Consider the following 24,267-nt stretch of genomic DNA (forward strand, 5'->3'; position numbering starts at 1 on the left):
TAAATAAATAAATAAATAAACAAATAATTGAACCAGGGCAGAACATGAGGGAGATTATGAAATCAAAAACTAAGAGATTCAGAAACCAAAACTAAGAGCTTCAAACTAGAAAGAGGACCAGATAAAAAATATATAGAAGAGAGGTCAACGCCGAAAATTCTCTCATAATTTGAGGGAACCATCCTTATTGGGAAAGCTTTATCAACTGTTACAGATTCGATCAGAATCTCACATCATTTCCCATTTTACTGACTATGTCTATATGTATTCCCGCAACAAGACAATCAGATGGTATCAGTTTCACCACAAAAAGAATAATGCTGAAACAGAAAGTTATATAGAGAACCAGGGGGATCCCTCACTTGTATGCCTTAACTGCTTTCTCAGCAGCATCATCAAGGTCATCTGCTGTAATCAACGCCAACCCACTTTCCTGCAGACCAATTAGTAATGGATGTAAATAACCAAATACATTTATTCCCAATTTTATCAAAGGTGATTCTCAAGACATGAATTTCTGTCCAAGTTTGATTTCATATCAGGCTTCACGTTTACCTTCAGTGTTCTCTTCCCCTGGTCAACATTTGTGCCTTCAAGACAAACCACCACTGGTACTTTCAGCATAACCTTCAAAAAAAGACCCAACAGATGTTAACTCTTCAGCAAATGGCTTGGAGGCAATAAAGTCATTAAATTAAAGTAAAGGTGAAAGAAAAGTAACAATTTAAAATGTTATGATGGTTCAATTATCACAAAGAGTCTTTGCCATCATTCCTTTTTCCATTTAATTTTTCATTAAAGGTGTCAAAAACGTTCATCTCTCTGAAATTAATTCCCATGAAATACTTTTAGTAAATGTTTTACAAAATTTATTCAGAATTTATTTTCTAGCCTCTTTTGTACGCACTTTGTTTGATTGGTCTTGAACTTGGTGACTCACATCTAGTGATTCAATTCCAATGTTCATGGACTCTTTTGTCTTGTACATAATTTCTAGTCATTTTGTTTTTCTTTTGGCTAATTCATGCCTTTTTTGCACGAAATAGTTTTCTATTTTTTTCAATAAATTATTCTTACCTATCAAAAAAACATGATATATCATCAAAATATAAGAGGAAGAAAATGTAAGCATTAAAAACACAAAATGAAACAGCTTTATGGCCCAGAGGACATAGTACTAATGAGAAGGTTAACCATGTCCAAGAAAGTAGAAACCGTTGAGAATGAACCTGAGAAAATCGAACACAAACTAACCTGTTTTGCAGCATTGACAATTCCACTTGCTATTACATTACATTTCATTATTCCTCCAAAAATGTTCACTAAAATTGCTTTCACCTTATCGTTAGAAGTCAATATTTTAAATGCCTCAACCACCTGCACCACAAAAATTAAGAATTTTAAAAATATAAATATAAATATAAAAGAAAGAGAGATACTAAAAAGCTGTTTTCCCACAGAAAATAACAAGACATATTCATGGTAATTTAGATATGTCCAAGGACAGACTCAGAAAATGTCCATTAAACAATACAAACAATAAAATACATTGATAGATTATCAGTTTCTTCCTTTTTTTTTTCCATAAAGAAAATGCCAATAAACAAAACATCATAAAACAACACAAACAGCATATTGAGCAGTATTTATCATGCTATTAAAGAGCAAAGTATGTAGTGCTTCTGATTACGTAAATAAAAGACTTGAGTAGCACAATGTGCACAAAGGGTTAATGACATATAAGCTGAAGGAAATTTATAAGAAAAAAACCTAGATGTTAATGCAGTACCTGGCCTTCAGAAGCATTCCCACCTATGTCTAGAAAATTGGCAGGAGTTCCCGATGCAATTTAATAATGTCCATTGTGGCCATTGCCAATCCTGCACCATTCACCATGCAACCAATCTCTCCATCTAAGCCAATGTAATTTAAATCTGCTTTAGCAGCAGCTACCTGTAGAATATAAAAGCACAACAAAAGATCCATTAATGAAATAATTACATCATGAGCTTAGTCTAACTTAATGCGCCTGGAAGCTTGTGTCTTTGCTGTGAGAGAGGTGTCTATTTTTACATGCATAAGATACAAAATCCAGCTTCCTCTGGTTAAAATTTCACAATTGCAGAGACAACTATCTTACCTTAAAAACAAATGAACAATCATTTCAAATATATAAATATTAAAAAAAACACACACACCTCCTGAGGATCCTCCTGTGATGGATCACGGAGAGCAAATATCTCTTTCTGACGAAAGGCAGCATTGTCATCAAAGTTCAACTTAGCATCAGCAGCTACCAACTGCTTATCAGCAGTCTCCGCAATGGGATTGATCTATCCAAAAACAACCATCAATTTTCAACTAAAATATCCAACAGAAAAAATAAATTATAAAAACATGCCATCATGGAAATATTGATAGCACTTCCAAAATGTAAAAGGTTATGCTCACTTCCAATAGTGTGCAGTCACACTTGCAAAATAGTTCGTATAATTTCTTCACTTGTTCAATTGAATCTTTTCTAACAGCCACCGTGGGAGCCAAGCCATCAACAACCTTTGCAGCATCTTCATCTGTAATTCCAGTAAAAACATCAATGGGAACCTATCAAAACAAACATTGCATCAGCTGCATTTCAATACAGATGGAGAGTCTGTCAATAATAATCATAAGCCATCAAAAATAAAACAGAAGGATGACCACCTTTACAATCATATCAGGGAAATTTTCGGCAAGGTCTTCAATGCTGGTTCCCCCCTTTCTACAGGCAATTATAAGCTGGGAAAATATATATATATATATATATATAAATATATTTAAAAGCATATTGCATTTAGGACCATCATGCCTAATGAGAAATAGGGGCAAAAAGTCCTACATAATGATGGACAGAAATAAAACTAATCATTCACATGATCGCATCAAATAATAAGTTAGACACTAAGTTTGAAACCATACCGGACCAGCAGTGTTACAATCCAGAGTAATAGCAAAGTACATCTCATTCACGAGTGACAACTTTTCACACAAGTACCTGTATAGGAAAAAAGAAATAAACTGATTCTCAAACAAATAAGCACTAGATAGTCCTGTATGCTTATAATACAGCATATTGACATTTGCAATGCTGAGAACCAAGACAAGGAAAAAGATATACGAAAACAAACGAATAAAGAAAAAAAAAAGATCTAAACCCAAGACATACTCTTTAAGTTCGATCCTTCTTTTTACTTATCGAAAAAAAGTTGGATCCTACTTTTTATTCTCAACACAGAAGGGAGAAGCAACAACAAATTATTCATAATTTCATATTAATCCAGATATTGTAATTAATTATAATTTTTCTTGTGAACAATTAACAAATGGGAATATAAGACAAACACCCATCACTTTTACAGCCTGCTATGTGCCTATGTTTCATATCAATACTGAGTAAATAATAATTACAAAAATGCTTATTGGAGTCGAATACAATTCAATGGGCTTTCAGAAACACTAGATTATTTAAATATTCGATTAGGTTATCTTTAATATGTAAGGCAGATTAAACATTAAAAAAACAAAACAAAAAAAGTATTTTTTTAATGTAGTACAAGAAAAGGCCGCAAGGCCAAATTTTGGTAGGAATTCCACAGGTTAGACCGTTTATACAACTCCTTTAGACATGTTTAATATCACCCTCATACAAGTTTAAGATGCTTAAACACTGAAACCAGAATTTAATATAAAAGTTTAAGACAAACATCATTGTTTAAGCGTCATGGTTCCTCCACAAAGTGGAGTTCCAACTTTTGTCAGTTCAAAGAAAACTATGGCAGCTCCTACATATATTTCACCCTTATACAAGTTTGAGATGCTTAGACACTGAAACCAGAATTTAATACAAAAGTTCAAGATAAAAATCATTGTTCAGGCTTCATGTTTCCTCCATACAGTGGAGTTCAACCTACGGAAGTTCTTAGAAAACTATGGCAGTTCCTATGTATAAATTTTCTCCATTCTAATCCACAACAGAAAATGAATACTCAATAACACTTCTGGACAAGCATTAAGACATTTTATGTTGACATAGCATGGGAGAAAAACATTGAAGCTGACACTCATGGATCACTTTTCTAATTGATTAAGGTTGCATTTGACATTGGCTGAAAAAGGCAGCTTTTTTTACTATTTAGCTTCTTTTTTGATAAGTTACTATTTAGCTTATTTTTGCTACTATTCAGCTTATTTACTATTCATAGATCCCATTATACTATTTCAACTAGCTTTTAGCTTTATCTACAATACTTTCAACAAAAAGTTTTCAATTTAAGCTAAATATGTTGTTCCCAAACGAACTCTAAGTATGCCTATAAAAACTTTCAACGGTTTCATGAGTAAACACTTTCTTTGTCAAACAAAATGTTATTTACATCCAGTCTCTTTTCATAAGCAAACTAACTTAATCCAATAAATGAGAAAAATCAAATATATAGGGGGTGTATTGAAGCTTTTCCTGCAATTACAATACAATAATGTCTAAGAAATTTAAAAGAAAAAATAAAATCAAGGAGTAGACACTGTCTAAAGCAGTCATCCAATCATACAATAATCTGAAAAATGTTGAGGATGTTCTATGCCTTCGAAAATTTTTGATGATTCAAATACAATATAAACACAAACACATTGGCAACAGAAGAACAGAACAACAAGCATGCACACAAAAGAAAATGGCAACACCATTGAGTCCAAGGAGATCAATCTTGCAACTGCATACTGATTTGTTTATTCAATGAGCTTGACCATGTGTCAACTTATAAGTTCCAGATGACTAATAAAAAAATGCCTAACCTTGCTGACAACTTTGCCTTGGGGACCAGTTTGTTTGGTAACAAGAATCTGCCCAAGCATTTTCCCTGCATGGAATAAAATTACAAAATAAAGGGAATTCCATGAAAAAGGCATAAGATTTATTATGACATAAATTTCTTAAACATATAGAACAAACATTTGTTCTTTTATAGATCAATACCACTTGCTCCAGTAGTACCCAGTTAATCCTATAAGAGCAAACTGCTAATGACACCACAACTCCCATGCAACAAAACAATGTAAGCATAAGTGATCCACTGTCTCCCTGTTACGTCGACATAAACAACACCATCCTACCAACATGTAACCTCTCTTAATGAGATTTTCAGAGACTCACAGGTAGGTATCTTTCCTCATGCTGTTGGCCATACAAAGAAGGAGACCCTCCTAGGGCCTTAACACTCCAAATACTCTTCCAAGGAAAAAGCACTGCACAATTACTTTATTATGCATTGTAGTAAGGACAAACATTAAAGACGCCACTCCCGTTCAACTTGCAGCTCAATCTATCACAATCCTCTCTCTAAAACAAGCAATACATAGGACCATAAACTAGGAGGTTTCCAACACAACCAGGGGATGATTGTACCCACATGAAAGGATGCAATCACACATCCTTTAGACAGAGAAGGATACCTGCACAATAATAATAAAAAACTCCCTCCCCTTTCTACATGGCAAATAAAATGGGCGAGCAATTTGGCTTTATCATATCTAATAGCCTCAACGAGAGTTCATTCAATGTGAAAGTTTATCCTTAAATAGCTTATGATATTTACATGTAGTAGGAATAAAGAATATGCAATGGGGCTAATTTTCCTACTAGGGATTTGATTATTTGATCTCAAGGGCATAGTATTTGTCCAAAGAGAAAAAAAAGGTCAAGAACATGACAACAACCAAGTCTTAGTCCCAAAAAGGTCATAATCATAGTAAACACATAGTATCAATATTTGAAAGATGAAACCAAACCATTCCAATCAATATAACTTCAGTGTGGATTTTTCATTAATATGATTTCTGTATTACAGAAATAGACCTCATCTGGTTAGAACAACGGAGGAGAGTATGGAAAAGGATCGAATTCGTGGAGAGTTAGAAAAAACAACCTTGTTAGAAGAAATCTGCTGGAGGCAGAAATCTAGGGCTCTTTTTCTTAAAGAGGGAGACAGGAGCACAAAATTTTTTCATTGTATTGCAAATTATCATAGAAGATGCAATACCATTGATAGGCTTATGGTGGATGAAGAGTTATCCACGGATCAGGGGATCATTGAGGGGTGCATTTCTCATTTTTATAGGCAATTATACTCAGAGTACGAGGTCCACAAACCTCTTTTGGATGAGGTTGTACGTAAACTTCATTTAGTTAATTGGTCGAAGGTATGTAGGCCAATGAAGAATGGAGGGCTAGGCATTCGGTGCTTGAGAAGGTTTAATTCTGCCTTATTAGCCAAATGGTTGTGGCGTTACGGTGTGGAGAATGATGCCCTTTGGAGAAGGGTCTTATGGGCGAAGTATGGGAATGAGTGGGGTGGTTAGTGTACAAAATCCGTGTCTGGGGCATATGGTGTTTGTATGTGGAAGTCCATTAGAAGAGGCTGGCTGAATTTTTCTAAGTTCCTTCGGTATGATGTGGGTGATGGTACTCGTGTGAAATTTTGGGTTGATGTGTGGTGTAGGGATCATCATCTTAAGGAGGCGTTTCTAGATTTATATAATATTAGTAGGACAAGGGATGCTTTGGTCTCTGAGGTTATGTGCTATGCAAATGGGAGAATTTTTTGGGACTTACAATTTCGCCTCTTAGTGAATGATCAAGAGTCACAATCTTTGGATTCGTGTATGGTTTTGATCTATTCCACTAAGGAGCGAGGTGTTGGTTTTGATAAACTTTGTTGAAAGCCAGCCAGCAGTCGGGGTTTCATGGTGAGTGGGTATTATCACTCCCTATCCCCCTCTACCGCCACTTCTTTCCCGTGGAAAATGATGTGGCAATCAAAAGTTCCCCCTGGGTAGCTTTTTTCTCTTGGACTGCTGCTTTAGGCAAGATTCTAACTATTGATAACCTTCGGAAGAGGCATTTTGTTGTTCTTGAGTGGTGTTTTATGTGCAAAAGGTGTGGGGAATCTGTTGATCATCTCCTCCTTCATTGTCCTTTAGCTTTTGAGATGTGGAGTATGGTCTTTTGCTTGTCTGGTATTTGTTGGGCGATGCTGCAAAGGGTAATGGATTTGTTGGAATGTTGGTCATGCAACTTCAAGCGTCATCGTAATATAGTTATATGGAGGATGATGCCACACTGTTTGATGTGGTGTATCTGGTGGGAACGGAATGCTAGAAGTTTTGAGGGTCGCGAACGGTCCATTCTTGAGTTTAAGCCTTTTTTCCTTTTTATTCTTCTTGAATGGTGTTTAGTTTTACCTTCTTTTTCTTGTTTTTCTCTTCCTGTTTTGTTTGATCATTGTAATTTAGTTTCTTGATGTTTTTGCCTGTCTAGTACATTTCCTATGTACGGGCTGTGTTCTTCTTTAATATATATTTTCCGTTACTTATAAAAAAAAAAAAGATAAAGCCAAAGCAATGACATGCAACAGAACTAGAAGCTTACTAATAACGTACTAAATACCCACTAGAGGGACAATAAAATGAGATCCCAGACAAATGAAATAAACAAAAGCAAGAACAATAGATCACAATAAGCTAAATAATATTTAGTACCAGCTATGTCTTCAACCTGATCAGCCTTAACAATATGAACTCCACCCTTAAGACCACTTTTAAAGGTTCCCAAGCCTCTTCCACCAGCCAAAATTTGGCTTTTGACCACCAACTGTATCAAAGAATCAAAGTTAGCATCCTCCTTTCTTCACTTAAGAGTGATTGCTTAGAAGATATAGAATATGAAAGCAAACAATATCTTAAACTTCCATCAGAACCCAATCAAACAAAAAACATATTTAGGCCGCCTAATACAATTTTTTTTTTTTTTTTTTAAAAATACAACTCCATTGCATAAGTTGCTTTTCTCTTCTAAAACATAGGAGGGAAATAAAAAAGTTATATCTTCCACTCATTTCCTCAGTTCTGTCAGACACCAAAAACATGTTATTCTCTTGTTGAAAGTATAATAGAGAAAGACCCCAATGCCTGAATTACAAACAATTACCTCGTTTTCATTGGGAAATACACCCTGAATCGCCTTTCTGACTTCATCAAGAGAAGAAACCGCAACACCTTTCGGAACATTGACCCCATATTTGCCCATCAACTCAGCCCCCTGATTTCAACAGATGCACCCAATTAGTTTTTTTTATTTTTATAAAACCCATTTAACCGCCACATCCAATCAAAATTTCCAAACAAATTTACAATCTCACAAATTCACATGCTTGAATTAGCACAAAGATCACATATTTCCCATAAAAAAAACACATACTTTCCCCACACACACACATGGACACACAGAGAGACACACATATGAACTTCCGATTTTTTTCTCTACCATTCACAATTTGCCACATCACAATTGTGGTAAAGTTGTGATAAAAAAAATTTATGGTCTAGAATTTTTAAAGGAATAATTTTAGTAAAACACACTCTGTCACCGTTATTAGCATATTGTGATTGGGCATCTATTATTATTCTGTTATGGATTTTTTTTTTCACAACTCTGCAATCTAGCACATATAATAACCATTGTGTGTGAGAGTAGAATTATTTGCATGAAAGTAAAGCATAAGTTATCAGGAGTTATCATCAGGAACGAACGACATAGTTGAAACTATCTTAAAAAAAAGTCATAAGTGTGAAACTATCTTAAAAAAAAGTCATAAGTGTGAACTGTTTCGGCATTGTAAAGTAACATATTTTTGGGGTGTGAAAAAACAAAACAATAGGCTTTTTTGTGTTAATATTAACATTTAATTAGGAAAAGTCTCTTTTCTTCATTTAAAACAAGGGAAATTATTATATATTTCCGGAGTATTATAAATACTTCATCCTCTCATAAGAATGATGGGTTCCATTAATTAAATTTATGGTGAGACCCATCATTCATGTAAAAGGAAAAAATACACATTTACAAAGGAGTACTTAATAATTTTCCTTAAAACAAAAACTTGAGAGAGAGGAGAAACAAAAAAATAATTAAAACATAACGGTTTTATGGACCCATGGCCATCTGTCTCTATCTATCTGGTATCTGCAAAACCATCAGCTTAAAAAAAATACACCAATGTAGCATCAACACGTATATTGATAGAGTAGAATACTCTATAAAAAAGTTATAAAAAGAGAGAGATAACTCAGAAAGACTAAGAAAAAAAAGATTGGAAAGAAAGATATATTTTGAGAGAGAGAGAGAGAGATGGAGGGAAAAGAGAGCAGTACTAGTCATCCACTTTTGAGTGGGAAGAGGAAACAGGGTTGTACGTACAGCCATGGTTTCTCTGCAGGTCAGATCCAAACATTGGCTGCCATGTGTGAGGCTTGCATCCCTCCTCTTTCAATGCCATGTGATAGCATCGACAAGGACAAGGAGAACCCAGTTGACCAGAAGTCTCTTCAATCCTTTTACAGAGCTTCTGGGTCTCAACCTCCACTCCCCGATGAGGCAAGTTTGTCTTATTCTCTATATTATCCTGTCTTTGTTTTCATATTCAATAATACATCTTTTTCTTTCTATCTATCTTTTCTTCAAAACTAATACTTCTATTCCAAGGGTGGAGCTTGCCAGTGCCACTGGACATTCCAAACCACCTCACATCAACAAAAAAACTGGGTTTGATTTGACTTCAAATCCTCCTCTCTCTCTCTCTCTCTCGTATTCTTTTTTATTTTTTTATATTCCATATTTAAACAATAAATTTCACGGCAGGAAAATTGTGATTAGTACAGCATTATTTTTACGTGCCACCACAACCATATCACTTTAATTGTATATGAATCACAACATACTGTAACAATCTTACATGCAGCACAAATTTTTGTAACAATTGAGATCGAAATTGTGACATGTGATACGACTTCACTGACCTCACTTTTATTATACACACATTACAAGTAGTGCTAAAATTTGTTGTGGCCTCATGATTTTATGAGTGAAGGAAGTGTTATATCTGAGATTTTTAGTCTTTGACAATATTGGTCTTCAAGTAATGAACATGTATAATATGTTCTCTCTCTATGAATGGAAAAACAGGTGGCAGAGTTGATTGTGAAGAGGTGTCTTCCATGGGCTGTGGTTTTATTGAGAATATTTCTGAAGATACTCTCGTTCAGATTAGGGACACTATTACTTTGTGGATTTAGTTGCCTTGATTGGAGATGGCCATTTATTCTTAAGTTCTCTGATATGTCTCTGGAGAAGAGAGAAGAGAATTTCAAGAGTTGGACAAGGAAAAGGCTTCTGCTACCCTGTAGATTGGTGTTTGTCATGATTAAAATCTTCTGCTTGTATACCTTCTTTTCAAGGGTAATTCTTTTCACTCACTATGCCATGATCTCACCCTTACTCTATTTCTCTGTATTTATGTCCAATTTTTTTTTTTTTCTGGATCTTATAAACATTTAAAAAGAAAAATAGAGCAAGAAAGTTTTGAAAATTATTGTTTTAGTGGCTTCTTTTTCTTGTTGTTGGGCTTTTAAAACAACACATAGGGGGGAAAAAAGAAGAAAAAAAAAATCTGAAAACGCATAATTTATCTTTGAGTTTTAAAGTATATGTCAAATATCATGTTTTGAACATTAATTTCTACAAAAAGGTTTTTTGCAAACGTGTTGGCAAGTGTTTGATGTTGTTCAGCACCCGTTAAGGTTGAATTTTTTATTAATAAAATATAGTTGCTTTTTGAGAGTAGAAAAAAGCCCAACGTGACACTAAAGTGTCAGTCAAGAAAAAAAAAAAATGGGCATTTTACAACAGAACCAAAATACCCTTTTAAGTTCTTTCATCTCCCTTTCCTCAGCTGGTACTTTTCTCAGCCGGTACTTTTTGAGTTTTTTCATTTTTTTTTTCAGATCTACAAAAACCACCATCCAAATACCCAAATTTCAAACCCAAGCCAAATTTTCAAGCTTTTCACGTTCCAAATTGAACCCATTCACCAAAGCAACCCAGATACAACCAAAAACAAAGGAAGGAAAAGTAGAACCAAAGGCCGAAAGAGTGAGAGACCAAGAGAGAAGGAGGAGTGAGAAGGGAAGAAGAGAGAGAAGGGAATTTTTGTAACAAAATTAACTTTTCAAAAATGTTTCTTTTTCTTCAATAAATGTGAATCCACCTGTAATTTACTTATTATTTAATTCTTTCTGCACCCGGACCCATTACTGTGACAAGACAACTGTGTTTATTCATTTTTGTGAACATGTCTCATTACTGTTGTCATGTTATTATTGGTTGTGGTTTTGAGAATAATGGAGGAAGCAGAAGACAGAATTAACTTCCTGGGTGTGGCATACCTACCTTATTACTGATGTATGGTTGGGCGTTGCGATTTGCAGTTTCTGCATTATTGCCTCAAACCTACTACATTTCTTAACCACCAAATTTATTTGTGTCATACTCTTATAACTGTTTTGAAATGAGATATTGGAAAACTTCAGTGTCAACTTTGATCTCTATTTTGACTTATAAAAAAGGTTTGAATGCCTTTTCGTTTTTCTTTTTTAATTTCTCTCTTTTCAATTTCTTTTTATTTTCAAAAAATCAGCTTAGCGAAGACTTCATTCTGAACTCTAATTTTTTTAAGAACCATCTTATGAGTCTTTTTTTTTTTTTTTTTTGGAATGTTATATTCGTTTCCTAAATGACCTCTATAAAATAAACAGGAGACAAAAATATGATATTTTCAAAGAAACTAAGCATGATCTAGCAAGTTTCCCTAGTTATCTAAGGGCTGAGAGGAGATTCATATGTTCTTTTATTTATGTCAGATTTTAAATATTTCATACTAAGACATCGGATAATTTTAGGTATATCCAGGGGCGGCCCAACATAATTTGGGGCCTAAGGCGAAAAATTTATGTGGGGCCTTTAATATATAAATATTAATTAAACAAAATTATTTAATACTAATCAAATTAAGGTTAATTTGATACATTAAATACATAAATAATACCAACTGGACTAATGTTAATTTCATATAGTGAATTGAATATCATAGTTGAATTATAAATATTAATAAAAAGAAATAAAAATATATTGCGATTGAAAAAGATACTTTATTTTGGATATAAGACGATGCATAGTTAAATAAAGTTGTAATCTAATTTTTAATTTTATATTTTGATTTTGAGAGAGAGAGAGAGAGATAAATATTATTTGGTGTATGGTTTTGTAGGATATTAATTTACAAAAATCAAAATCTCAAACTATTAGGGGAAATTAATCTATAATTGATGATTTAACACATTTGCAACATCTTTTTGAAATATTTTAGGGTTTCAATTGAATTAAGGTTCTATTGGTCTTATACTTTGAGAGTTTTAATAAAAATGAAAAAGAAAAATGTGCTAATTAAAAGCACTATAAAATGTTTAAAATATAATGTGATATTGTCTCTCATTGATGAACTCCATCAATTTAACTAATGAATGTTTATATCACGTTTTTTGTGATTAATAACATGGCAATTTGTAAGCCAATAGTAAAATTTGTACATCACTAATAAAAAAAATGTACAACCTTTAGAAAATATATATAATTTTATAAAAATTTGGGCCTTTAACTATGAAAAGTGAGGCCTTTTTTTCCAAGGAAATTTTTTTTTTTTAGTGGGGCCTTAGGCCTAGGCCTAACTTGCCTAGGCCTTAAGCCGGCCCTGGGTATATCTCGAATTCTTGATCAAGCAATGAAAAGTTATTAATTTTTACTTATGTGCTTGAGATTTTATGGTTCAAGAGACTCAAACCTATTGTAGATTGATACACTTGTAGCACAAGCAAACTAACTTGAGGGTTGGTCTAGGGTTCTTTATTATATAAGCCCTTTATTGGGTTCATTGTGATAAACAAATATACATAAAAGATGTAGCCGTCAAGGGCTTTTCACCATGGATGTAGGCCAGTAAAACTCTTGCTTCCACTTCTCTCTTTTCTCTCTCTACAAGTTATTGAGTTTCTTCCCCCATTTTTCTACTTACTGCAGGCTGACGAAAATTCAGAAAATGCATCGTGGGAAGCAGTTGGATACCATGTTGACAATAGGGAAAAGTTGACCAGACACCGAAAGGAAAGGCCTCTTCAGAAGGGAGTCATAGAAACTATTTATGAAACAAACTCCACATTTGTTCAGTCTCTCACTCAAAAAGGCCTTGAAGTCACTGAAGATACAGAGCAGAATGCGTGCAAGATCAAATGTGATGTCATTGTTGTTGGTTCTGGTTGTGGTGGAGGGGTTGCAGCTGCGGTTCTTGCAAGCTCTGGCCAAAAAGTAGTCGTCCTTGAGAAAGGGAATTATTTTGTACCTGAAGATTTTTCTTCCCTAGAAGGTCCTGCCATGAATGAGCTATATGAGTCAGGTGGAATTTTATCAACTATTGATGGGAAACATATGATCTTTGCCGGCTCCACAGTGGGTGGAGGCTCTGCTATAAACTGGTCTGCATGTATCAAAACACCAGATTCAATTCTCCGAGAATGGTCTGTGGATCATAAGATCCCACTTTATGCTAGCCCTAACTATCGATTTGCCATGGATGCCGTTTGTAAGAGGATTGGTGTCACAGATAAGTGTGTGGAAGAAGGCTTTCAGAATCAAGTAATCAAAAAAGGGTGTGAGAATCTTGGTTTGAAAGTTGAGGCAGTCTCAAGGAACTCTTCAGCAGATCATTACTGTGGTTCTTGTAATTTTGGTTGTAGAACAGGAGACAAGAAAGGCACTGATTCAACTTGGCTAGTAGATGCTGTGGACTGTGGTGCAGTAATCTTAACAGGATGCAAAGTTGAGAGATTCATATTGGAGAATGGAAGGACGAGAAAGAAATGCTTGGGGGTGATTGCAACTTCTTTGAGTAAGAATGTCACAAAGAAGCTGCAAATTGAGGCTAAAGTAACAATTTCTGCATGCGGGTCTATAATGACGCCCCCTCTAATGATCTCTAGTGGCTTGAAAAATCCAAATATTGGCAAGAACCTCCACATCCACCCTGTTCAAATGGTTTGGGGATACTTTCCAGAACATATATCGGACCTCAAAGGCAAAATGTATGAGGGAGGGATCATTACTTCACTCCATAAGGTGGTTTCTGAGGATTCCAATCTCAGGGCCATTATAGAATGTCCTGCTTTAGGACCTGCCTCATATAGCGTTTTACTTCCATGGGTTTCAGGGCTTGACATGAAGGAGAGGATGGCAAAGTATGCAAGAACTGCTGTCCTTTTTGCATTGGTTAGAGATCAGGGTTCTGGAGAGGTGAAGACAGAGGGTGTCATTAATTATCAATTAAGTCAGATTGATAAAGAAAATCTTCAAGTTGGGATTAGGCAAGCTTTGCGAATTTTGGTTGCTGCTGGAGCTGTTGAAGTGGGCACATTTAGGAGTGATGGCCAGAAAATTAAATGTAAAGGAATTAAGGAGAAGGAGTTAGAGGAGTTTTTGGATACAGTAACAATAGTTGGAGGGCCAAAGTCAATGGGAGAACACTGGGCCATGTATTGTTCTGCACATCAAATGGGATCTTGTAGAATGGGTGCCACAAAGGAAGAAGGTGCAGTTAATGAGAATGGTGAAAGTTGGGAAGCAAAAGGTTTATTTGTATGTGATGCAAGTGTTCTACCTACTGCAATTGGGATCAATCCCATGATTACCATCGAGTCCACTGCTTATTGTATTTCAAAGAGGATTGCAGAGTCCTTGAAAAGTGGAAAGATTGTGGAGGATAACTAACGTTTCTCATCCTGTATTTTTATTAGTCTTAGAATGAATTTAAATAAATTTTTCTGTAATGAGAAAAGTGAAGGATCAGTTTTTAGTTATAAATAAAAATATTGTTTGCATGAGTTTCAATTTTTTTGTCTCTAAACTTTAAAATGTTATTTTTGTTGGTCCCTATACTATTATACCAATATGTCTAGTGACACAAAAATGTTCAAATAAACTAAGGCATTGTGATCAATGAATAATAAAGTAGTAAAGTAGAGTAAGTGGTTGGCTTATGTAAATGTTATGTTTCTAGCATTAAATGTAATATGGTTAGAAATTGAAAGTAGTGTAGGAAATTAATGGCATGCCTCCAGAATTGGTTGTTCAAGTAATTTGTGAATAGCTCACTTGGAAATTAATTGATGTAGAACTCGTGAGAGCATTTGACCCCTAAGTTTTGGAGTAAAATGAAACAGTTGGGAGTTATGACCAAACTTACCAAGGTATCCCCAACGGTTTCATCTTAATCCAAATTTAGGGGCCAAACCACAAGAAGTAAAACATGGGTTATGTATCGTTTCCCAATGGTTTTTTTTATTTTTTTTTAATACAAAATAAAAATTTTACTCTAAATTAATCTAAATATATATGTATGTGAAAATCTCTCCGAAAGACTTGAACCTCGACCCTTGCCCACCACACCCCACAAGCTCTTATACTAATAAAGTAACCATCGCACCCAAGGGTGTAATTTAAATCAGCAAAACTATATATTGTATGCAAAAATGCAATTATAGAGCAAGAAGTCCCCTCAATTTTTTTGAATGAAATATATTCCTCTAATAATATCAGATGATTCTTATTCTTTGTACATGGGTTGGATCCAATCATAAACTAACATATCCAGAAAGGTTACAGTACACCTAAATTTCTTAGCTTTAGACATAAAATGGGGTTAAAGACCAGTGGGACAGTTTACCCTGCTTCAGGGAGGCGGTGGCTTGGAAGCAACAAACATAACTGCTACAGATGGCATATTGGCATCACAACAATTCCTATTATGTTATGGCACGCTGATTTTTTACAATCATATATATATATATATATATATATATATTAAAGATTGAGCCTGTACCAGATCTCTTAGATTCCCAGTAAATAAATAAATAAACAAATAATTGAACCAGAGCAGAACATGAGGGAGATTATGAAATCAAAAACTAAGAGATTCAGAAACCAAAACTAAGAGTTTCAAACTAGCAAGAGGACCAGATAATAAATATATAGAAGAAAGAAAATAGTAGGTTAATCCCACATTGAAAAATGAATGTGAGTTAAAGAGATTTAAAATCTGTGTTGTGTATCTAAGAGTTTAGGCCCTTTTGGATATACACCACTATAAGTTTCTTTAAAAAAGCCTTCTCCCATCTCCCCGTGTGTGTGTATGTTAAAAATACTTAATATTTTCAAAAATATATATATATAGAAGAGAGGTCAACGCAGAAAATTCTCTCATAATTTGAGGGAAGCCATCCTTATTGGGAAAGCTTTATCAACTGTTACAGATTTGATCAGAATCTCACATCAATTCCCATTTTACTGATTATGTCTATATGTATTCCCGCAACAGGACAATCAGATGGTATCAGTTTCACCACAAAAAGAATAATGCTGAAACAGAAAGTTATATAGAGAACCAGGGGGATCCCTCACTTGTATGCTTTAACTGCTTTCTCAGCAGCATCATCAAGGTCATCTGCTGTAATCAATGCCAACCCACTTTCCTGCAGACCAATTAGTAATGAATGTAAATAACCAAATACATTTCTTCCCAATTTTATCAAAGGTGATTCTCAAGACATGAATTTCTGTCCAAGTTTGATTTCATATCAGGCTTCACGTTTACCTTTAGTGTTCTCTTTCCCTGGTCAACATTTGTGCCTTCAAGACGAACCACCACTGGTACTTTCAGCGTAACCTTCAAAAAAAGACCCAACAGATGTTAACTCTTCAGCAAATGGCTTGGAGGCAATAAAGTCATCAAATTAAACTAAAGGTGAAAGAAAAGTAACAATTTAAAATATTATGATAGTTCAATTATCACAAAGAGTATTTGCCATCATTCCTTTTTCCATTTAATTTTTCATTAAAGGTGTCAAACACGTTCATCTCTTTGAAATTAATTCCCATGAAATACTTTTAGTAAATGTTTTACAAAATTTATTCAGAATTAATTTTCTAGCCTCTTTTGTTCGCACTTTGTTTGATTGGTCTTGAGCTTGGTGACTCACATCTAGTGATTCAATTCCAATGTTCATGGACTCTTTTGTCTTGTACATAATTTCTAGTCATTTTGTTATTCTTTTGGCTAATTCATACCTTTTTGGCATGAAATAGTTTTTTTATTTTTTTCAATAAATTATTCTTACCTATCAAAATAACATGATATATCATCCAGATATAAGAGGAAGAAAATGTAAGCATTAAAAACACAAAATGAAACAGCTTTATGGCCCAGAGGACATAGTACTAATGAGAAGGTTAACCATGTCCAATAAAGTAGAAACCATTGAGAATAAACCTGAGAAAATCAGACACAAACTAACCTGTTTTGCAGCATTGACAATTCCACTTGCTATTACATCACATTTCATTATTCCTCCAAAAATGTTCACTAAAATTGCTTTCACTTTATCGTCAGAAGTCAATATTTTAAATGCCTCAACCACCTGCACCACAGAAATTAAGAATTTTAAAAATATAAATATAAATATAAAAGAAAGAGAGATACTAAAAAGCTGTTTTCCCACAGAAAATAACAAGTCATATTCATGGTAATTTAGATATGTCCAAGGGCAGACTCAGAAAATGTCCATTAAATACAAACAATAAAATACATTGATAGATTATCAGTTTCTTCCTTTTTTTTCCATAAAGAAAATGCCAATAAACAAAACATCATAATACAACACAAACAGCATATTGAGCACTATTTATCATGCTATTAAAGAGCAAAGTATGTAGTGCTTCTGATTACGTAAATAAAAGACTTGAGTAGCACAATGTGCACAAAGGGTTGATGACATATAAGCTGAAGGAAATTTATAAGAAAAAAACCTAGATGTTAATGCAGTACCTGGCCTTCAGAAGCATTCCCACCTACGTCTAGAAAATTGGCAGGAGTTCCCCCATGCAATTTTATAATGTCCATGGTGGCCATTGCCAATCCTGCACCATTCACCATGCAACCAATCTCTCCATCTAAGCCAATGTAATTTAAATCTGCTTTAGCAGCAGCTACCTGTAGAATATAAAAGCACAACAAAAGATCCATTAATGAAATAATTACATCATGAGCTTAGTCTAACTTAATGCGCCTGGAAGCCTGTGTCTTTGCTCTGAGAGAGATGTCTATTTTTACATGCATAAGATACAAAATCCAGCTTCCTCAGGTTAAAATTTCACAATTGCAGAGAAAACTATCTTCTCTTAAAAACAAATGAACAATTATTTCAAATATATAAATATTATAAAAACACACACACACACACCTCCCGAGGATCCTCCTGTGATGGATCACGGAGAGCAAATATCTCTTTCTGACGAAAGGCAGCATTGTCATCAAAGTTCAACTTAGCATCAGCAGCTACCAACTGCTTATCAGCAGTCTCCGCAATGGGATTGATCTATCCAAAAACAACCATCAATTTTCAACTAAAATATCCAACAGAAAAAATAAATTATAAAAACATGCCATCATGGAAATATTGATAGCAATTCCAAAATGTAAAAGGTTATGCTCACTTCCAATAGTGTGCAGTCACACTTGCAAAATAGTTCGTATAATTTTTTCACTTGTTCAATTGAATCTTTTCTATCAGCCACCGTGGGAGCCAAGCCATCAACAACCTTTGCAGCATCTTCATCAGTAATTCCAGTAAAAACATCAATGGGAACCTATCAAAACAAACATTGCATCAGCTGCATTTCAATACAGATGGAGAGTCTGTCAATAATAATCATAAGCCATCAAAAATAAAACAGAAGGATGACCACCTTTACAATCATATCAGGGAATTTTTCTGCAAGGTCTTCAATGCTGGTTCCCCCCTTTCTACAGGCAATTATAAGCTGGGAAAAAAAACAAAAAAAAAATATATGTAAAAGCCTATTGCATTTAGGACTATCATGCCTAATGAGAAATAAGGGCAAAAGGTCCTACATAATGATGGACAGAAATAAAACTAATCATTCACATGATCGCATCAAATAAAAAGTTAGACACTAAGTTTGAGATCATACCGGACCAGCAGTGTTACGATCCAGAGTAATAGCAAAGTACATCTCATTGACGAGTGACAACTTTTCACACAAGTATACCTGTATAGGAAAAAAGAAATAAACTGATTCTCAAACAAATAAGCACTAGATAGTCCTGTATGTTTATAATACAGCATATTGACATTTGCAATGCTGAGAACCAAAACAAGGAAAAAGATATACGAAAACAAACGAATAAAGAAAAAAAAAGATCTAAACCCAAGACATACTCTTTAAGTTTGATCCTTCTTTTTACTTATTGAAAAAAAGCTGGATCCTACTTTTTATTCTCAACACAGAAGGGAGAAGCAACAACAAATTATTCATAATTTCATATTAATCCAGATATCGTAATTAATTATAATTTTTCTTGTGAACAATTAACAAATAGGAATATAAGACAAACACCCATCACTTTTACAGCCAGCTATGTGCCTATGTTTCATATCAATACTGAGTAAATAATAATTACAAAATGCTTATTGGAGTCAAATACAATTCAATGGGCTTTGAGAAACATTAGATTATTTAAATATTCAATAAGGTTATCTTTAATATGTAAGGCAGATTAAACATAAAAAAAACAAAACAAAAAAAGTCTTTTTTTAATGTAGTACAAGAAAAGGCCGCAAGGCCAAATTTTGGTAGGAATTCCACAGGTTAGACCGTTTATACAACTCCTTTAGACATGTTTAATATCACCCTCATACAAGTTTAAGATGCTTACACACTGAAGCCAGAATTTAATATAAAAGTTTAAGACAAACATCATTGTTTATGCGTCATGGTTCCTCCACAAAGTGGAGTTCCAACTTTTGTCAGTTCAAAGAAAACTATGGCAGCTCCTACATATAAAGTTTCACCCTTATACAAGTTTGAGATGCTTAGACACTGAAACCAGAATTTAATACAAAAGTTCAAGATAAAAATCATTGTTCAGGCATCATGGTTCCTCCATACAGTGGAGTTCAACCTACGGAAGTTCTTAGAAAACTATGGCAGTTCCTCTGTTCTAATCCACAACAGAAAATGAATACTCAATAACACTTCTGGACAAGCATTAAGACATTTTATGTTGACATAGCATGGGAGAAAAACATTGAAGCTGACATTCATGGATCACTTTTCTAATTGATTAAGGTTGCGTTTGACATTGGCTGAAAAAGGCAGCTTTTTTTACTATTTAGCTTCTTCTTTTTTGATAAGTTATTATTTAGCTTATTTTTACTATTATTAAGCTTATTTACTATTCATGGATCCCAATTGTACTATCTCAGCTAACTTTTAGTTTCATCTACAATACTTTCAGTAAAAAGTTTTCAGTTTAAGCTAAATTAGTTGTTCCCAAACAAACTCTACTTTCAACGGTTTCATGAGTAAACACTTTCTTTGTCAAACAAAATGTTATTTAAATCCAGTCTCTTTTCATAAGCAAACTAACTTAATCCAATAAATGAGAAAAATCAAATATATAAGGGGTGTATTGAAGCTTTTCCTGCAATTACAATACAATAACGTCTAAAAGATTTAAAAGAAAAAATAAAATCAAGGAGTAGACACTGTCTAAAGCAGTCATCCAATCATACAATAATCTGAAAAATGTCGAGGATGTTCTATGCCTTCGAAAATTTTTGATGATTCAAATACAATATAAACATAAACACATTGGCAACAGAAGAACAGAACAACAAGCATTCACACAAAAGAAAATGGCAACACCATTGAGTCCAAGGAGATCAATCTTGCAACTGCATACTGATTTGTTTATTCAATGAGCTTGACCATGTGTCAACTTATAAGTTCCAGATGACTAATAAAAAAATGCCTAACCTTGCTGACAACTTTGCCTTGGGGACCAGTTTGTTTGGTAACAAGAATCTGCCCAAGCATTTTCCCTGCATGGAATAAAATTACAAAATAAAGGGAATTCCAAGAAAAAGGCATAAGATTTATTACGACATAAATTTCTTAAACATATAGAACAAACATTTGTTCTTTTATAGATCAATACCACCTGCTCCAGTAGTACCCAGTTAATCCTATAAGAGCTAACTGCTAACAACACCACAACTCCCATGCAACAAAACAATGTAAGCATAAGTGATCCACTGTCTCCCCGTTACGTCGACATAAACAACACCATCCTACCAACATATAACCTCTCTTAATGAGATTGTCAGAGACTCACAGGTAGGTATCTTTCCTCATGCTGTTGGCCATACAAAGAAGGAGACCCTCCTAGGGCCTTAACACTCCAAATACTCTTCCAACGAAAAAGCACTGCACAATTACTTTATTATGCATTGTAGTAAGGACAAACATTAAAGACGCCACTCCCTTTCAACTTGCAGCTCAATCTATCACAATCCTCTCTCTAAAACAAGTAATACGTAGGACCATATACTAGGAGGTTTCCAACACAACCAGGGGATGATTGTACCCACATGACAGGATGTAATCACACATCCTTTAGACAGAGAAGGATACCTGCACAATAATAATAAAAAACTCCCTCCCCTTTCTACATGACAAATAAAATGGGCGAGCAATTTGGCTTTATCATATCTAACAGCCTCAACGAGAGTTCATTCAATGTGAAAGTTTATCCTTAAATAGCTTATGATATTTACATGTAGTGGGAATAAAGCATATGCAATGGGGCTGATTTTCCTACTAGGGATTTGATTATTTGATCTCAAGGGCATAGTATTTGTCCAGAGAAAAAAAAAAAGGTCAAGAACGTAACAACAACCAAGTCTTAGTCCCGAAAAGGTCATAATCATAGTAAACGCATAGTATCAATATTTGAAAGATGAAACCAAACCATTCCAATCAATATAACTTCAGTGTGGATTTTTCATTAATATGATTTCGTTAGGTAGGGTTTGGTGAATGTATTACAGAAAAGACCTCGTCTGGTTCTAGATAAAGCCAAAGCAATGACATGCAACAGAACTAGAAGCTTACTAATAACGTACTGAATACCCACTAGAGGGACAATAAAATGAGATCCCAGACAAATGAAATAAACAAAAGCAAGAACAATAGATCACAATAAGCTAAATAATATTTAGTACCAGCTAAGTCTTCAACCTGATCAGCCTTAACAATATGAACTCCACCCTTAAGACCACTTTTAAAGGTTCCCAAGCCTCTTCCACCAGCCAAAATTTGGCTTTTGACCACCAACTGTATCAAAGAATCAAAGTTAACATCCTCCTTTCTTCACTTAAGTAATTGCTTAGAAGATATAAAATATGAAAAGCAAACAATATCTTAAACTTCCATAAGAACCCAATCAAACAAAAAACATATTTAGGCCACCTAATACAACTACATTGCATAAGTTGCTTTGCTCTTCTAAAACATAGGAGGGAAATAAAAAGGTTATATCTTCCACTCATTTCCTCAGTTCTGTCAGACACCAAAAACATGTTATTCTCTTGTTGAAAGTATAATAGAGAAAGACCCCAATGCCCTGAATTACAAACAATTACCTCGCTTTCATTGGGAAATACACCCTGAATCGCCTTTCTGACTTCATCAAGAGAAGAAACCGCAACACCTTTCGGAACATTGACCCCATATTTGCCCATCAACTCAGCCCCCTGATTTCAACAAATGCACCCAATTATTATTATTATTATTTTTTTTAAACCCAGTTAACCGCCACATTCAATCAAAATTTCCAAACCAATTTACAATTTCATAAATTCACATGCTTGAATTAGCACAAAGATCACATATTTCCCATAAAAAAAACACATACTTTCCACACACACACACACACACACATAGAGAGAGAGAGAGAGAGAGAGACAAAAACCATAGCTTTTATCCGTGCTAAGAATTACACTGTGTTTGGTCGCCGAGAAAATGTAGGAAATAAAATAAAAATTACATTATTCACTCAGTTGGCCCTAATACAGTACCTAGATCAGTCTGAATAGTTCTACAAACCATAACAACTTATAAGCCTTAAAACCCAAGTCAGTGTTTTATTTTCCCGAGCTTTTTTTTTTTTTCTCGCAAACCAAACAGAGAAATAGAAAAAACTCAATATTGTTCCATATTTATACACACATAATACATATCACAGAGAGAGCGAGAGAGAAGTGGACCTGGTACTCATGGATGTTGAGGCGGCGGAGCTGTTGTTGCTGCCATTTACCGGCGATGGAGAGAGAACGAGAGACGAGCTTGTTCACCAATCCTCTCACCATTTTTCCAAAGGTTTCTGAAGATCCAAGAGAGAGAGAGACAGAGAGAGAGAGGCGGAGGAGATCGGGTCAAGAATCAATTACTCAAATGTGGGAGAGAAAGGGACCCTAGTTTGCCTTGGAATAATATTCTTCTTTTGACTTCTTTTTCCTTTTTGAGTGAATTTTCATTTTAATTTTCACCTCATTCATTATTTTGAATTTGAGTTTTTTTTTATTTTGGTCATTTATGCTTCAAAATTTTTGTATCTCAAAAAATAAAAATAAAAGTTCCGAATTTTTCATTTTGAGCTTCATGTTCCTTGAAGTTTACCCAATTGTTAAAATGAAAATTTTAAAATGTAAAAAACTAAATAGAAGGAAAACTAAATCAAACGTAAAAAAATCAAAATAGAAATTTTAAAACGTAAATAGTTAAAATAAAAATAACTTAAAACTTTAAGGACTAAAATTATACTTTCATGTTTTTGTTATTTATTAACTTTACATCAAATGTGCTAAAATAAGTAAAATGCTATTTTAGCATCCAAAACACTAAAAACTCTGTTACATCAAATGTGTTAGAAAGTCATGTTTGTCAACACCTAGCTATAGTAAACTTGTAAATATAGAAAACATTATTTGAACAAAAGTTAGGTAGAAAGAGACTTGAGTGGTAAAAGAAATAATAAAAAATGAAAAAAGAAATAACATTTAAATAAAGTGATAAAAAAATAATAAGAAACCCTTCAAACTTCTTATATATTTTTTTATTGATAGTTAATTTTGAAATCTAGCTATTAGGTTGTATGTTCTTTATGTTCTTAATACGCATGTTAATTTTTATTCATATCATATGTTATTTACTTTCAATTATTAAACTTGTTTTCTATGCATAATTATCACAAAAACTTGAGATTTAAACATTTAATTGATAACATAGCTATTAAGTTTTGATATTTTTGAAATTTTGCAAGTATAGAAGATCTAATAAGAAAATGTAATCCAACAATTAGATTTTTAAAAATTCAC

At 34.0% G+C, this 24,267-nt stretch overlaps 2 protein-coding genes and 1 pseudogene across 3 annotated transcripts; 1 reads left to right on the forward strand and 2 right to left on the reverse strand.

Annotated features, from left to right (window-relative positions):
* Positions 1-106: 106 nt before the first annotated feature.
* Positions 107-20,855, reverse strand: LOC126698529 (succinate--CoA ligase [ADP-forming] subunit beta, mitochondrial-like; annotated as a pseudogene).
* On the forward strand, positions 9,156-14,860 carry LOC126698526 (long-chain-alcohol oxidase FAO2-like). 2 transcript variants are annotated; one of them, XM_050395823.1, is made up of 3 exons: positions 9,156-9,466; positions 10,055-10,327; positions 13,001-14,860. In XM_050395823.1, exons 1-3 carry the CDS (start codon positions 9,221-9,223, stop codon positions 14,738-14,740), a joined length of 2,259 nt encoding a protein of 752 aa, XP_050251780.1. In that variant the 5' UTR covers positions 9,156-9,220; the 3' UTR covers positions 14,741-14,860. The 2 variants fall into 2 exon arrangements, with proteins under 2 accessions (XP_050251780.1, XP_050251781.1); XM_050395824.1 differs by lacking the exon at positions 9,156-9,466 and adding an exon at positions 9,484-9,634.
* LOC126698528 (succinate--CoA ligase [ADP-forming] subunit beta, mitochondrial) lies at positions 16,213-23,386 on the reverse strand. Its single transcript, XM_050395826.1, has 12 exons — positions 23,158-23,386; positions 22,534-22,644; positions 22,114-22,225; positions 20,867-20,931; positions 19,019-19,096; positions 18,773-18,847; positions 18,521-18,673; positions 18,268-18,402; positions 17,853-18,017; positions 17,323-17,445; positions 16,623-16,694; positions 16,213-16,500 (listed from the first exon to the last, which is right to left on the reverse strand). The coding sequence occupies exons 1-12, from the start codon at positions 23,257-23,259 to the stop codon at positions 16,426-16,428; spliced, it is 1,266 nt and encodes a 421-aa protein (XP_050251783.1). The 5' UTR covers positions 23,260-23,386; the 3' UTR covers positions 16,213-16,425.
* Positions 23,387-24,267: the final 881 nt, after the last annotated feature.

The sequence above is a fragment of the Quercus robur genome, chromosome 9 (genome assembly GCF_932294415.1).
Source record: "Quercus robur chromosome 9, dhQueRobu3.1, whole genome shotgun sequence".
Classification (NCBI taxonomy): Eukaryota; Viridiplantae; Streptophyta; class Magnoliopsida; order Fagales; family Fagaceae; genus Quercus; species Quercus robur.